This window comes from Pristiophorus japonicus, chromosome 1, assembly GCF_044704955.1.
Source record: "Pristiophorus japonicus isolate sPriJap1 chromosome 1, sPriJap1.hap1, whole genome shotgun sequence".
NCBI lineage: Eukaryota > Metazoa > Chordata > Chondrichthyes > Pristiophoridae > Pristiophorus > Pristiophorus japonicus.
Window position 1 is genome coordinate 106,482,592 of NC_091977.1, and position 15,857 is coordinate 106,498,448.

General features: G+C 38.6%; 1 protein-coding gene across 11 annotated transcripts in view; it reads left to right on the forward strand.

Annotated features, from left to right (window-relative positions):
- agtpbp1 (ATP/GTP binding carboxypeptidase 1) overlaps window positions 1-15,294 on the forward strand; it is a 492,848-nt gene extending 477,554 nt beyond the window's left edge. For all 11 annotated transcript variants that reach the window (XM_070882177.1, XM_070882142.1, XM_070882161.1 and 8 more), the window contains one exon: window positions 14,221-15,294. In XM_070882177.1, the coding sequence (XP_070738278.1) occupies window positions 14,221-14,413 (193 nt within the window). In that variant the 3' untranslated portion in view covers window positions 14,414-15,294. The remainder of the gene's footprint in view (window positions 1-14,220) is intronic.
- The last annotated feature ends 563 nt before the right edge of the window (window positions 15,295-15,857 follow it).

A 15,857-nucleotide genomic window follows, 5' to 3' on the forward strand; every position in this document is an offset into this window, starting at 1 on the left:
GGTAGGCAAAGCTGTTGCTTATTTACCTCTGAGATTCACCTACTCACCTGTGTCTCCAAGATAAAGGGCGTTGTGTTGACCACTGCATCGCCCATTTTGGAGCTCTCTGACTGCCCCCTACCCCACACTATGCTGTATCCCAAACCCCACCAATCCTGCCAGATTCTTGTTCCCGCTTCTCAATCTTCTGAACACCACAACCTATCCCATAATCTTCTACTCCTCTAGACTTGCACCCTGCCAAGCCTCTACACCCACTTTTAAACCCTAGGACCATTCTCTCACAGTGTAAGGCCCCCAACTCCCCAGTATTGTTGCACGTAGTTCTTACAACCTACCTCCTGTCTGCAACATGGAGCATCTTTTAAACCTTCTTCTGTACCGTGAACTTTTAAAACAATGGGTAGAGATCAAATTAGCTCTACAGTTATCAAGCCCACTGATTTACAGTTTCCATGCAAATAATCATTGAATTTGGCCATGAAAATTTCAATAATGCATCTGTGTAATAAAAATGCATTTTATCTGATCTAATCACCTAAAATCAAAAGATATATTGTACATAACACAAGACAGTATATCTTCTGACTTGTCCTGAACAGCATCACGGGCAATCTTCCAATAATATATTAAAAGCTTTGTATAGAACTTCTAGGTAACACTTTTTGTGATACTGCTATGTCACTTTTAATCATAGGCAAATTTATTCTAACACAGATAAACTTATTCTGCCACATCTGATTGGGTCATTCATGGTTTTGCTGATAGATTTAGACGAGGAAAGATGGGAGGAAGCTCAAGTGGAGCATAAACGCCGACATGGATTGATTGAGCCAAATGGCCTGTTTCTGTGCCGTATATCCTATGTAATTCTTTCCATCAGATTGATTGTCTCCCCAGCCCTAATTTCTGCTTTCTCAATAGCTGCAGCAGAACATAAATTAAAACAAAACTAATAACAATTGGCAAGCTCCAAGCTAGATGTAAATGTAGGAATGGGAATGCTTGGAATAGAATCATTTATATTTTCCATGTTGGCTCCCTTCCTTATGGAAGCAAAGCAATCATAATCTTAAAACATTAGGATCTATATTCACCTTGTTGCAACTGGTTTAGTGCTGTAAAACATTCTTGCTTTTGCACTCTATGCCTCTATTTATAAAATTAGCTGTACTTAAAGTAGATAAATCACCAGGACTGGATGGGATGCATCCTAGGATGCTCATGGAGGTAAGGGTGTAAATTGCGGAGGTACTGGCCATAATCTCCCATCCTCCTTAGGTATGGGATGGTGCCAGAGGACTGCAGCATTGCAAATGTTCAAAAAAGGATGTACGGATAAACTCAGCAACTGCAGACCCGCCAGATTAACCTCGGTAGTGGGGAAGCTTTCAGAAACGATAATCCGGGACAAAATTAACTTGGACAAGTGTGGATTAATTAAGGAAAGCCAGCATGGATTTGTCAAAGGCAAATTGTATTTAACTAACTTGATTGAGTTTTTTGATGAGGTAACAGAGAGGGTTGATGAGGGCAAAGTGGTTGATGTGGTATACGTGGATCTCCAAAAGGAGTTTGATAAAGTGTCACATAATAGGCTTGCCAACAAAGTTGAAACTCATGGAATAAAAGTAACAGTGGTAGCATGGTTACATTAACTAAGTGATAGGAAACAGAGAGTAGTGGTGAACGGTTGTTTTGGACTAGAGGCTGGTGGAATGGAATGCTGTTCCCCAGGGATTGGTTCTAGCACCATTGCTTTTCTTGTTATATATTAATGACTTGGACTATGTGTATAGGGCACAGTTTAAAAATGTATTAAAGGCAAATCGTGTTTAACTAACTTGATTGTTTTTTTGATGAGGGAACAGAGAGGGTTGATGAGAATAATGCGGTTGATGTAGTGTGCGTGGACTTCCAAAAGGCGTCTGATCCATAACAACAACTTTTATTTATATAGCGCCTTTAACATAGTAAAACTAACATAGTAAAACATCCCAAGGTGCTTCACAGCAGTGTTATAAGACAATTTGATAAATTTGACACCAAAGCACACAAGAAGAAATTGTGGCACTTGGTCAAAGAGGTAGGTTTTAAGGAGCATCTTAAAGGAGGAAAGAGAGGCGGAGAGGTTTAGGGAGGGAGTTCCACAGCTTTGGGCCCAGGCAGCTGAAGGCACCGATGCTTGAGCAGTTATAATCAGGGATGCTCAAGAGGGCAGAATTTGAGGAGCACAGACATCTCGTGGGGTTGTGAGAGAGATTAGCGCAAAAAAAGACAGAGACAGCACTATTAAAGAGGGAAAAAAGATCATACCGACAAATCAAGGGATGGACAGAAAGATCGGGGAAGAGCAAAACAGAAAAATGCGGGTGACAAAGGGAATGAAAGTAATGAGAGTAACACAAAGGTATTGACCAACACCACTGGGAGTTATACTAGTTATATTTTTGAGGCATATCCGTCAAATTAAGGTCTTGCACGTGCAAATAGCTGTTGTACTTTTTAAAAATGTGACACAAAAACAATGCATGAAAAAGAAGAACAGTTGTTTCAAATGTGCAGTAAACTTCCGTATGAGCAGAAAACATTTTCTGACTTTTATTTTATATATAAAAGGAATAACAGCCAGTCTGACTTCTAATTGATCTGAGAACCCGCTAAGAGCAATCAACCTCTAATTGACCCGCAGAAGAGACAGAAATTGCACCTCATAGCATAAAGGAGAAATACCAAGTTATACACAGCCACATTTTAGCAGCAGAGTAATGCCTTGTGATATTATGCTCCTGTGTTTATCCTGTGATCTAACTTGAGTAATTTAATAGATAGAAAATCATGAAGAGCGCACCCATAAGTTCCTGGTCCACATTTCCAACTGGGAGCTCCATGCCAGGAGCGCCTTGTTGCACAGGCCCATGTATGAAGAACAGCCATGTGGACGGCATCAGAGGGCTACCAGTATTCATGAGACCAGACCTTTGGAAAATTTAGCATCTTCAGGAGATGTGAGAAAAATTGAAGAAAGACAGAATGATTTTTCTTTAGCTTTAGTCTCTTAGCAAATACATTATTATTCACGTTCATGCCAATTCCTTAAATTAGCTAAGTAAGCATGCCACTAATTTTTCTGGAGCGAGCTTTATCATTTCTGAAAAATAAATTAAGATTACAAATCACTGTACATGCTTTTAAGATTATCAGATTTTTTTCTTTCAGAGCGGACAGTAATTCATTTCAGTAACTGATTGATAATCCCACTGTCCCAAATAAGGTCTCAGCCTAGAAATTGGCCCCCTTAGCGCCTCCCGCTTTTGCCACGGAGGCGATAATGTGGCACTAACGACTCACCGACCGGGCACAGCGAGATAAACGAGTCCCGCTAATTTGGCCGGGAGGTTTGCGGCGGCAGTAACGCATTGCGCCACGATCTCCTGCGCCCGGAAATCGTGACATCATTGCCGTGCACATCACCCCGGTAGTGCCCCAGACCTGAACTTTGGTTCCATCACCTGCAGGATCACTGGGCAGGAAGTATTCGGGAGGCCGGGAGCTTCTGGGGCGGAAGTTAAAGGGGAGGATGCTGAGGTAAGTAGGAAAATGTCTAAAATGCTTTTCATCAATTATCCCGGGCTGCGATCGATCAGCCCAGCACTATGCTGGAGTGCATGGGGCTGATCGGGCAATATTGTAGCTGCCGTCAGGGACCAACTAACTGGTCCCAATGCAGAGCCTGCAGCGATGGCCCTTCCCTTTAAGGGAGGGAAGGAGCCTCTGATTGCGGCAGTGCTGCACAACTACCGCCCCGCCTGTGTCCTTTAGTACTCCAGGAAGGAAGTGGACGCTTGAAGCGCACCATTTCCTTCCTGGTGTGCTAACACCGAATTTAGAAAAAGCTAGGAATCATTATTACAGCTAATTATTACAGCTTTCAAAAGTTAGCACCCCAAATCCCCCCTAATGTTTTACAATTTGACCAATCAACTATGTAAGGGTACTAATAGCCCAACCACAGTGTGTTTGCGCAATCTGCCAGCACTGTTCAGTGGCAGAAACCAAGAAGTCGGCCCTGGATTTCTGTGGGAGGTGTCTCAGTCTCCTGTCGAAGTCATAGTAGGAGATTGGGAGAACCCCCAAAGTCACTTGGTTTGAACATATTCTCTCCCAATGTTTTGATCTTCTGATGCCCTGCATCAAAAAAAACAATCATAGTTCATTCTACACCTCAACAACAGCAGTACAATGTGTCAGAACTGCACAGTTAGCATTGCTGCTACTGCAGATGAGCCAAATGTAGAATTTTGATGAGTCTTGTAGCTTTGAATTCTTGCAATGTCTTTGAACATATTTTAAGTGTTTTTTCTAAATGATCTGTGTTGAAAGATATCCCTTTATTGTTTTTATTTCTGCACTTTAAAATTCAGCAACCTGATAACTACTCAATAGAAAGTTTCTTGTCAGTGTGACTGCCTTTACAAAAAATTTGCTTTTTGAGTTTTAGGAAGTTTATCAAGAAGTATTTCTTGATTTGTGTCCAATCTGAATTTGGTCTGTAAACTGCTGAAATATAGGAGAAAACATGTTTGAATACTGGACAACTTGCCTGGGCTGTACTTACAGAGTAGGATAATAGGCCTGCTCCTTGTCCATTGCCCAGTACAGGACAGGACACTTTCCACTATTACTTACAATCAAAAACAGCCACTACTTGTCTCCTCTTTTTATTTTTTACTTTTACAGGATATACACATCTCCAAGTTGATAAAGGATGATTTCAGTACCAAAGCAAAGTCTACTGTATTAAAAAATTGATGCATCTGTATTTATCTCTAATTCTTCTATGTAATTAGAAATATGCAAGTAACAGTGTGGAAGTTTAGAAATGTGCAAGTAACAGAAAATACACAATGTGAAAGTTGTGAATTATAGCCAGTACTCCAGTGGTTAACAATAAGTTGGTGAAACCAGAACATCTGTGTTCATGGTGCAGCCAATATCTGCATTTCATGTTGCAAAAATATTCCTTTGAAAATGTTGAGAGACATCAGTGGGCAATTGTTGCTGTACCCACAGATGTTGTTTATAGAACACTATTGTCTGCTGATGTCAGTGCTGCTTTCAAAACATACTCTGACTTTTTCAGCCTCTTGTACTTGCTATTTTGGTCCAAAGGTATAATTAAAAGTTCCATGAAGGAAATACTTATTCTCTTAGTGTCAGCTATTACTGCCTACCCCAATTAAAACAAATGTATATCTGGTGTGTGCAGTGTTCCAAACAATGGCTTTGCTTTCTATATTTGTTTTTATGGTGGTTTGTTCTGTTAGGTGTTTAGGAACAAGTTTGTAGATTTAAAATCTGTACTCCCATTTTCATCATTACAAATGCAAATCTTAATTTGTTCATTCACTTGCTGACCTATCGGACCTTTAAATGATCCCATTGAAAATACCAACTAATCTTCTTTGGCATTGCCTGTGGGTAGCCTGCTGTTTGTAGTACAGATGCTAAGATGGAAGACTGCTTAACATGCCCAGCAAAAGTAACAGGAAATGACTGTCATTGTTTTCTTTTATTATAATTTTAGTAGTTTGAAGTTTGATGGACATGTGCAAACATACAACTAATTTGTTAAAATCTTGTACATATTCACCTTATTTCCTGTGTCACAATTTTTCAGTTATGCCCAATATTTTCCTCACAGTAGCCATAAACATCCCTTTTCAAAGTATAAATCGTTATTTTTCAATGTATTTTACAACCTGTTCTAAATTCTCATTGGCTGACTACCCACAAGACCAACTCATTCCTTAGTCTTCTTACCAGCACCAACTGTAACAACCCCCCCCCCCCCTTATCTATATATAACAATGTATTCAATATAATAGATACTCTGCTCCACTCCCAGCTCTGCCTCACTGTTATTGATGCTTGCCCCACTTGAATTTGTCCCAGCCAAAAATACCTCAGGTCTACACTGTCCCACCAACACACAAAATATATCTGTAAACGTTAGCCTCACTCCTACTTGAATTTAATTCTGCCCCAATCTTGCTCCACTTGCTGGCTGTAGTTAAGAGAGTTCATTGAATCAGCTGGTATGTAGTGTACATTATTTTTGCTTCTAAAGTTACCTCATGAAAAAGTTGAAAAGTTAATGCTTAATTTGTTTTTCGTGTTTTAAATAAAAATAAATTCTGATTACTTTCACTGCACCTAAAAATTGAGGTTATTGTCTACAATAATTGTCCTTCGATACACACAACAAATCAAAAATGAACAGTCAGCAGCAGCAGCTACCAATTAGAAAAAAGTGACCAGTCCAATCACTCATTTTTTTAGAACATCCTTTTGCCCAATCTTGGGTTCTTTAATCTTCACTTATAATGAAGACATAAAACACAACATTTGAAGAAAATGATGATGAAATCTATACAATAGCATGTTCTGTGTTGAGCATCCCTCCAACAAAGTTTTACATTGGAGGCCTTTACCTATATGAGAAGCCTCAGTCTCAAGTTCCTAGAGCTGTCGCTCTGAACAAGGTGAAGCTCATCAGCTTAGAGACTATAATTCCAGCTGGTGCTTCTCCCTACAACTTGTTTTCTAATGATTGACAGCAAGATTGGCCATCTGCAAAGTGTCAGGACTAGCTGTTTGTAAGCAAAATTGTAAGCCTTTCCAAAATTACTAAGAACAAAAGTGCTGCATTTAAAATGTTTTATCAAAAGGTTCTGCCAAAATACGCTAAGTATTTTTGCAGTGATAATTGTGAGAGAAGGAGAGGCTTGCTGATAAAAAGCCACACCCTAAACAGATCAACAGTAAAAATAAAAACCGCTCTCCCAAATTCATTGCAGAGATTTTTTTACTTATGTAAGTTTGGCACGTCGATGAATATTTTAATGTTTCACCCACAAATAGCAGCCTGAGGGTAGATTTTCCACTGGCCGTCCGGCTGTTGCGGGTCAGCCGCCCGTTATAGAAACCACCCATTTTGTTTCCATTGATTTCTATGAAAATCGGGAGCTCTCTATACCAGGCAGCCGCAATGTCAGTCTTATGCCCCAGCGAAAAGCTGAAGATCGACTCCTTAGAAACTCTGCTGCAGAATCTTTGAAACTAGTCACAGTGCCATTTTACGTCTCTGTTGTTGATCCATTCAAGTGAAGAAATTTTTTTAATTAGATTTGCTTTGTCCTTGCAGTTTTAACAGTAGTGACCCAATCTGGAGTATGATTGCAGAAATATTAGTAGCTTTCTAATAGCTTGCCCACGTGGCCATTCTTCTTGTGTAAACCGAGTGCCAGCAGGTTGTTCGATCATGGAGGGGATCACAGCTGAGTCCAATTCTATCCACAAAGGATAGCAATTAGAAATGGGAACTGTCATGTATCTCTCACTACTGTATATAACTGTATCTTACCATGCTATACATGACTGTAACTAGATATGACCTGCAACCACAAGCATACTTTAACACCAGGGGTGCACTTGCAGGAGACACTGCATACCTGTTCCACACAGGTATATAAAGGCAGGTCTCAGGCAAGTCTTCCCTTCCTGAGTTTCCTCCACGAGTGATGCCCAGTCAATTCTTTATGCCCAAGTGCAACGAGGGGAAGACCTGCCCCATCAACTGTAAAAGTAGAAATGTACGGAGTGAAATTGGTCTTGGCCAGTAGCGCAAAATAGGTGATGGCAAGCTGTCCGTTTTACACCCTGTCCTACTTTCTTTTCTATTGACTTCACGGGGTGTAAAACATCCTGCCTGTTTTGCACTACTGCCTAAGATCAAGCCTAAGTCTGTACTGCAGGGTCAGGACTTTACAGGAACTCCAGCTAATTTTTTCCTCCTCCCCAGCATGGAGGCACTTAGGCTAATTGTAGCTTCCCACACCACTCAGGCAGAGATCACCTAACACTTCACAGGCCAGGTATCGAACCTGGAACCTCCCTGTCCATACTGCAGGACATCTCATTCAATGACTGAGCCATCAGGGCAGATTTGCATTTAATAGCTTTTTGATGCTGTGTTAAAGAAAGAAATAACTTGCATTTACATTGTGCCTTTCATGAACTTAGGGTGTCCCAAAGCACTTTACAGCCAATTAAATACTATTGAAGTGTAGTAGCTGTTTAATACACAACAAATAATTGTGCATGCTCCAGAAGTATTAATGTATTGTGCAGATTTTTCTCTTTTTGCATTGGGTGTAAAGGATCACTTGGCCACAGCACGTAGAGGGAAATCAGGAGTGGTAAATTGCACACCCATTAAGGAGACCACCTGATTTTCCAATCATTAATTTATTTTAATTTAAATAGACAGAAAATCAAGAGGGCTCCATTACACGTGCAGTCTTCCCTTCCTGAGTTTCCTCCACGAGTGATGCCCAGTCAATTCTTTATGCCCAAGTGCAACGAGGGGAAGACCTGCCCCATCAACTGTAAAAGTAGAAATGTACGGAGTGAAATTGGTCTTGGCCAGTAGCGCAAAATAGGTGATGGCAAGCTGTCCGTTTTACACCCTGTCCTACTTTCTTTTCTATTGACTTCACGGGGTGTAAAACATCCTGCCTGTTTTGCACTACTGCCTAAGATCAATTTCAAATATAATTCTTTGTAAATAATCACTGAATAAGTATTTTAAACAATGATCTGGAATAAATGTAAATTAAAACTCTACATATAAGAGAGAAAGTGGAACCAGTTTAGCTATGACAAATGATTATAATCTCCACTCGTGCAATAAGATAAATATTTTAAGATTCCTTTCTCATAGCTGAAAGAGCTCTCGGAAAATTCTCTGAAAACATATTAAATGCTGAAGTCACTTGAAGAGCACTCAACATAATTCCATTATATGGTAAGCATGGCTGTAAGAAGGCCCTTCTCCATGAGAGAATACTATCCCCAGACTTAATGGTCTTTAAATGTCGCTTCACTCTGCTATAGATACCCGTTAAGATGTGATGGTTCCACCTTAAGAATGCATGTAAATAGATCTCCTAAAACCTACAATCCTACTACTTAATAAAATATATGTTGTCTGCTGCTTTGCTGAGACTCGTTGATGGCTATCAAGAAGCTTCCCTTGTGCAATCATATTCTCACAATATTGTTATGCTTAAAGGCATCATCTCTGCAAATGTTTCAAGTCATTCATTTGGATTATGTACAAAGTTATGAATTTTAATAAAATAAATCTTGTCCTAGTTGATAATGATGAACAGCTGGAGAGTTGTATTTTCATTCAGATCCGTTTCCATGTTTCAACCTTGAGGTGCCTATAACCTTAAATGAAAAGGTTGGAATTCTAATGAATTTAGTTGCAGACTTTCTCCAAAAAAATTTTTATTCTGCAAATGTGCAAGAATTAATATAGGCAATTTCCTTTTCTCTTTCCTCACCCATTTTATTTAATAGTGGAAGTGGGAGAAAAGACACTTTGGTATTTATTTTGTGTGGATTAAATTGTACTTTCTCTTGCTGTCTGGTGAGCAGGACATTCTATATGTCAGTCTAGCAGGAGTATCAATTTCCTTCTCATTTATTTGTATGTTTTTTTTTGTTACTTATTTCTTTATAGTGGTCTGTGTACTAGGATCTTCAACAATAATGCAGTTGCGTAATTTGTAATCGAACTAGTTCAGAATAAAAATACAAAGAATTATTTTTTTGTATTCTACTTTCTGTAATATATTTCATTGATATGTTGCTTAAGTATATTCAGTGAAAATGTTTGATTAAACCCATGTATTTTCTCTGGTATTTCTTTGGTTTTGTGGGTTTTTAAATAATGCATATGTCTAGTAGTGACATTGGTCACAAGGTTCCTAAGTAAACAGCTGTATCATAGTCATTTTGTGTCTAAAGAAAGATTTCAAATAACATTTTGTAAAAAAAAAGTAGACAAACTGTAAAAGTATATTATTACTTCAATTGTATGCTTCGGTACCAGAAGGAGACAAATTTAATTTACACCTTTAAATGTGCTTTTTAATACAAACATTAACACGGCATATGCAGAAATCTTGAGAAGATTTGAAATGTAATATGAAACATTAAAAAAATGCAGAAATATGGTTTTAACATTGTTCATTTAAAATGCATGGTCACTAGAGAGTGAAAATAAAATTTTAATTCCATCGGCAACCCTGAAGGGGTAATGAATCTGGAAAGGTTGTGGACAAACCCGGAAACCATTTGTGGTTGGACAATTCACACCACCTCAGTTTCATCTTCAACTTTTTTGTGCTGCTTTTTTCATCAATCTTAGGCCTCCATTCAATGGAACTGAAACCTGACTCCCACTTTACGCATGTATCTCAGTCGGACTTGCACCTGTGCCCACGTAGAGACCGGGTCAAAGTTCATAGCTTTAGCAGCCACTTGTGTTCTGTGCAGCCGACCTGAAATCATATACTTTCACACTTTTTCACAGCAATTAACAGTGGATAAAAGATATAAAAGGGTAATTATCCAAAGGGAGCATTGGGTCTCTGATTTTCTCTCACTGGACCAAGGTCCTAGTACCTGTGCTCTGTTTTATTAAAAAGAATTGCTCTGCTTTTCATGAGAGAGATGCAGCTCTCCATATTGCAGTCCTAGGAATCTAACAAATTAATGGGAGTCTGGTTTCATTTGATTACAATGAAAAACTGAGAAGTTGTAGACCTTAATGCGGACTTGTGCTGAATTTTGAACTACTGTACTTGCCTAATGAAATATTAAAAAGCACTTAGTGCTGCTAAGCTTTAGCTGCTCCCTGGAGAGACTTATGAAACTAAGGGTGGGATGCTTGCTTGGTTTTTTTGCATCTGTCCCAAGGAGCTCTGGGTAACTTGACAGGAGTCTTGTTTTTCAAACCTCTACGTTTTCACTAATAGCTGATAATCACTTTAGGTTCTTTTTGAAGAAGTATTTTAGCACTTTACTGGAGGAACCAATTAGAATGCCTCTGAGTCATTACATGCTCCTGAATTACCTTGGTGCCTTGGAGACGCATAAAAGAAAATTGAGTTTTGTCAATGCGAGATGGTGGGAGCTAAAATTTGAAGCTGCTGTCTTTGTTGTGAATATCCTTGACATTACTGCCAAAATTGTGTTTGGAGATGTGTAGTTGTACAAAGCATCATCCTGTCTAACAATAGATTGAGAAAATCACTCGCCATTTAAACAAAATTACCTGAGTTTCTGGGACTCTACAGGAGTCTGAGTGGACTGTGAGTATACAGGAGTCTGAATGGACCCATAAAGAGATCTGCCTTTGCCCTAATTTTATTTTTTGACTAAATTATGAAAAACTGAACAATTTCTAAAGATCTTACTGTGTGATATTTATCTTTTTTTATATAACAAAAATGGCTGCTTTTTGTGTCCCAGTAGGAAAGTAAGAGGCAGATATTCAGGTTTTGACTTTTATTCTGAATTAGTGACCCTCCAACCAAAAAGCTGAGAGGGTTTTAATTTTCCTCCTAAATTCTTCTGTCTCTCCTTTAGTCTCCACGGTGGACTCCACTTGCACCTCACTGTGAAAGCAACTTACTTTCAGGTTTTCGCCAGTGCTACGATGTGCAGCATGACGACTCGTCTGATTTTTCTTCCCTGCTTGTAGTGAATCACCTCACATCTGCTCAACACCTTCCCGCTCCCGCCACCCCAACCCCAGAGATATGGCTGGGATTGGCAATTCCATATCCCACTGCTCTGTGTTGCAGCACGGTGCACTCAACTGCAAACATATTTGCCCTGAAACTGCGGAGTTTGCGACGGCATATTTTCAAAGTGTGCCGCCGTATTCACTTTGAAAGGCCCCGCAACTTCCGAATGTGCATGTGCAGAATCCAGAATTTGCAATCTGTCAAGGTATGCCTTGACAGGTCATCTGAACTACCTGAAAACTGAGTTTTGCTGGCGCAGAGTTGGGCTATTTGCTCAAAAACTGTCCAGCAGTTGTCGACGCAACTCTTTCGGCTGTGTAAAAGTAGGCATAGGGCCTGCTTGCATTAGCGTAAGGGTATATATAAGGCTTAAATAAAATACTTGAAAATCCAAAATTATGCACATACACTAAGTTTATGCAAATATTGACCCAGATTAGGATGTTTAAAATTATTTATCAAAAATATAATTTTTATTGGGATTGGTGCAATGAAGGAACTTAAGAATAAAATTGCATTTCAATACATTCTATAATTATTGGGGGATTCCATTCGTAAATGATTGCAATGGAATTCTCCTTTGTTTTTGGAGGACCGGGTCCACGTGATCCCAGGTACGCATCTGAACTTCCTGCGTCCCTGGGATCAGTGGGCTTTTATGCTGACAAACGCCTCGAGGCTTGAGAGCGCAACTCTTCACAGTCTGGGCGCTAAGAGGTAATTTTGTAAATATTTCGCGGGTCAGAGGCATACTCTAGAGGTACACCTCCGAATACAATTTCTAAGCCATTGTGTTTATGATACAGATCCACTTCAAGTTGAAATAGTTATGTAATGGCTTTGTCTCCTGATGCTGTAGAATCCCACTCATTTATATTTGGGACTGCTCCTGCAGCTGCAAGCATCTGTATATGAAAACCCCACAGCTGGGTTGTACAGCTCTTCAGGTGGTACCTGGCACCTCCAGAGATGGCAACAGCACCATCTTGTTTACCTTGTGCTACTACAACAGAGGGGCTGCTGCCACCTATGGCTGGATGTCAAGATAAATGCTGCATGTTTACAGTTTTCAAGGGACTAACATTTCTTGTCTATTCCACAGTCTTTTTTCAATAGCCCAGTAGGTGAATATATATTTTCTTTAAAAAAAAACTCAATAAATGCTGCTAAGAAGGATTTATTTTATTTCTTACGTAAAAGTCGCTATACAATAGCAGCAGGGATGGTCCACAATCCATAATGTGGAATGTAGTTTTACTTCAGTTATAATTTTTAGAATCTCCATTGTCTTAAACTTCAGCCTCAGAGTTTCCAACCAACCTACAGCAGACTGTTCCTTGATAAACTTGGAGTGGTGCCATTACAATCATATCTACTGCTGACACAAAAATAGTGTTAATAAAATCAATGGATGGAAAATTGCATGGACTGCGCGCATCATTTTTCAATATGTGCTGGTACCGGGCAAGATTCCTCGCCACCAATACATGCTCAGAAAACGTAGGCTTTAGTCACCATTACTGCTCTGCTTTGCAATTCTGGTAAGCAATTTTTTTTTGATGTATGGATTTTTTGTAACGTTGTTAGAATCAGTTATACAGCTGAAATCCTATTCCACTATAAATTATTTATCTTTTGAATCCTTATGAAATGTTGTGAACATTGTACTTTAAAAAAAAATGGATTGAATTATGTACTAACTATACTCATCTCCCAATATACTTAACAAATAATCCTATCATGTGTATGACATTTTACTCTGGAGAGTAAAACAAGTTTTATTTTCCAATTCCACTAGAGATATACTGTGACAAAGGCTCAGGTTTCTGCTTTTAAAAAAAAATGATGAAGGTCACCATTTTGGATCATTGTATAATGCGCTATTTTCCACATGGCTACATGTTTCTGATCGTTTTGGGCTATTGTATTATCAGAACCATTGGTTTCAATTTCCTATTGATCAAAACTTCCTCAATGTATTTATTTTTTTGTTAAAGAGTCTTTTGTCTAACATGGAAACCAAAACCGTCCAGATTATTTGTTTCACCATGCGTCATTATTGAAATAGAGATTCTTTCTGCTGTTCGATGCCTTGGAATCTAAAAAGTCCAAATAAATTTCATAAAATATTGCAGTGACAAACAAATGGATAGAAATGAAGGATAAAACATTCAGGCCTACCTATGGAATGACTCTCTGGATTCCTGTGTTCACCCAATTCTTCCTGTATTAAGCATCACCTACACAAGAATAAGGGTGATGCTTAATACTTCAGAATATTTCAGCAGTTGGTTAAAATAGTGTCTTTGGCATTTTATTATGTAGTTTGCACTTGTTTTTTTATATATGTGCTGATATCGAGGTCTATGTTGTTTGTTAATATTTGCCTAGATGTTAGTCTGATGCATTTTATTTAAAAAAAATCTAATACTGAAGTTAATCAACTGAAAATAACCAAATCCTGCAAATATGATGGTGCTTTTTTATGGGAGGGTGCAGGGTTTTTCACAAACTTTATTGAACTTTTATTTTAAACATTTTTTTCTACCCGCAGTCCTACCACTCAGGTCCTTGATGAGGATGAACCGCGCTGCCTTGAAGAGATTGATTACAGTGCTGAGAGCAGTGATGAGCAGGACATCGATCTAAATGAAACAGCAGACTTTGACGCCCAATACTTTGACCCAAGTACACAGGAGGAGCATCGCCCTGATTCAGACATTCCAAAGAGAGACTTCTTTCTTTAAGTTATAAATCACCAAAGAGATTGGAGAAAAAAAAGTATGAAATCCTATAACCAATAAAAGAAAACAAATCAGGGTTAAAATAGTCTGCTCTGAGTAAGAGCTAGCTCACTCAGGCATAGTGGCTAAATTAATAATAAATATACTGTTGGTAACACTGGAAAATTCAACTTTGTGTTATTTAATGTTGACTTCAAGTGCATTTGTATCAGTCAGGAGACACTCCACTGCTGTTTTTATTTCCTCTGGATGCAGTTGCATGGCTAAAGATTTGTTCCCACTGGTTTTGTATGCAATTTTTTAATTTGTCTTCACTTCCCTTGACTGTTTGTCTGTGTACACAGGTTGTTATTTAAGGTATGCACCAGTGATACTTTGAGCCCTAACATATCGTGGAGAAGTTGGTAATGGCTTGTCTGTTGAAACTTCAAATGATGTACGTATTTATTTCTCTTTTTTTTTTAAATGTTTTTTTTTAGTTGTATCAGACATGACTTCAGGATTGCTTGACAGGAAATACGCTGCTTCAGCTACAACGTTCAAATATTGAGAATGATATTGTTATTGTTACATAGAATTGATCTGTCTTAAAACTGTATCCATCTTGCTGCTGAAAGAATATAAGTTGCACCTTGTTGTGAATTATATAAAAGGTAAAAGCTAGCTCTTACTGTATTGAAATAATATATAGTCAACATTAATATACAACGTTGACATACAGCCTTGATATGTACAGTGAATTGTTGGTAGCTTCTCATGGATAATGAAATGATGTAATTTTGATTTTCAGACTGAATTAAAGGATTTGTATTGTGGTAGTGAATATGCATACGCCTGTCAGTATTATTTCTGTTTTTGTGTACAAATGCCAATAACATAATTAAAAACAACAACTTACATTTATATAGTGCATTTAACGTTGCAAAATGTTCCAAGATGCTTAACAAGAGCGATATCAATAACAACATTAATACAAAAGCAAAATAGTGCAGATGCTGGAAATCTGAAATCTGAAATAAAAACAGAAAATGCTGGAAATTTTCAGCAGATCAGGCAGCTTCTGTGGAGAGAGGAATAGAGTTAATTCAGATCAATGATCTATCGTCAGAACTGGAAAAAGGTTTTAAGCAAGTGCAGAGGAAGGGAAAGGGAGAAGGGGAGGAAAGAACTAAAGGGAAGGTCTGAGATAGAGTGGAAGGCAGGAGAGATTAAATGACAAAAGGGATGGTTGTACATCGCAAAAGGAGATGGTAACGGGACAAGTAAAGAAACAAATGATGAGTCTAGAAGAGGCATAAATGGGAATAGCAAAGTCATCAACAGCTGATGTCTGGGAAACAATGGAGGCAGAGGTTGTGATCTGAAATTGTTAAACTCGATGTTGAGTCCAGAAGGCTGTAAAGTGCCTAATCGAAAGTAGAGGTGCTGTTACTCAAGCTTACGTTGA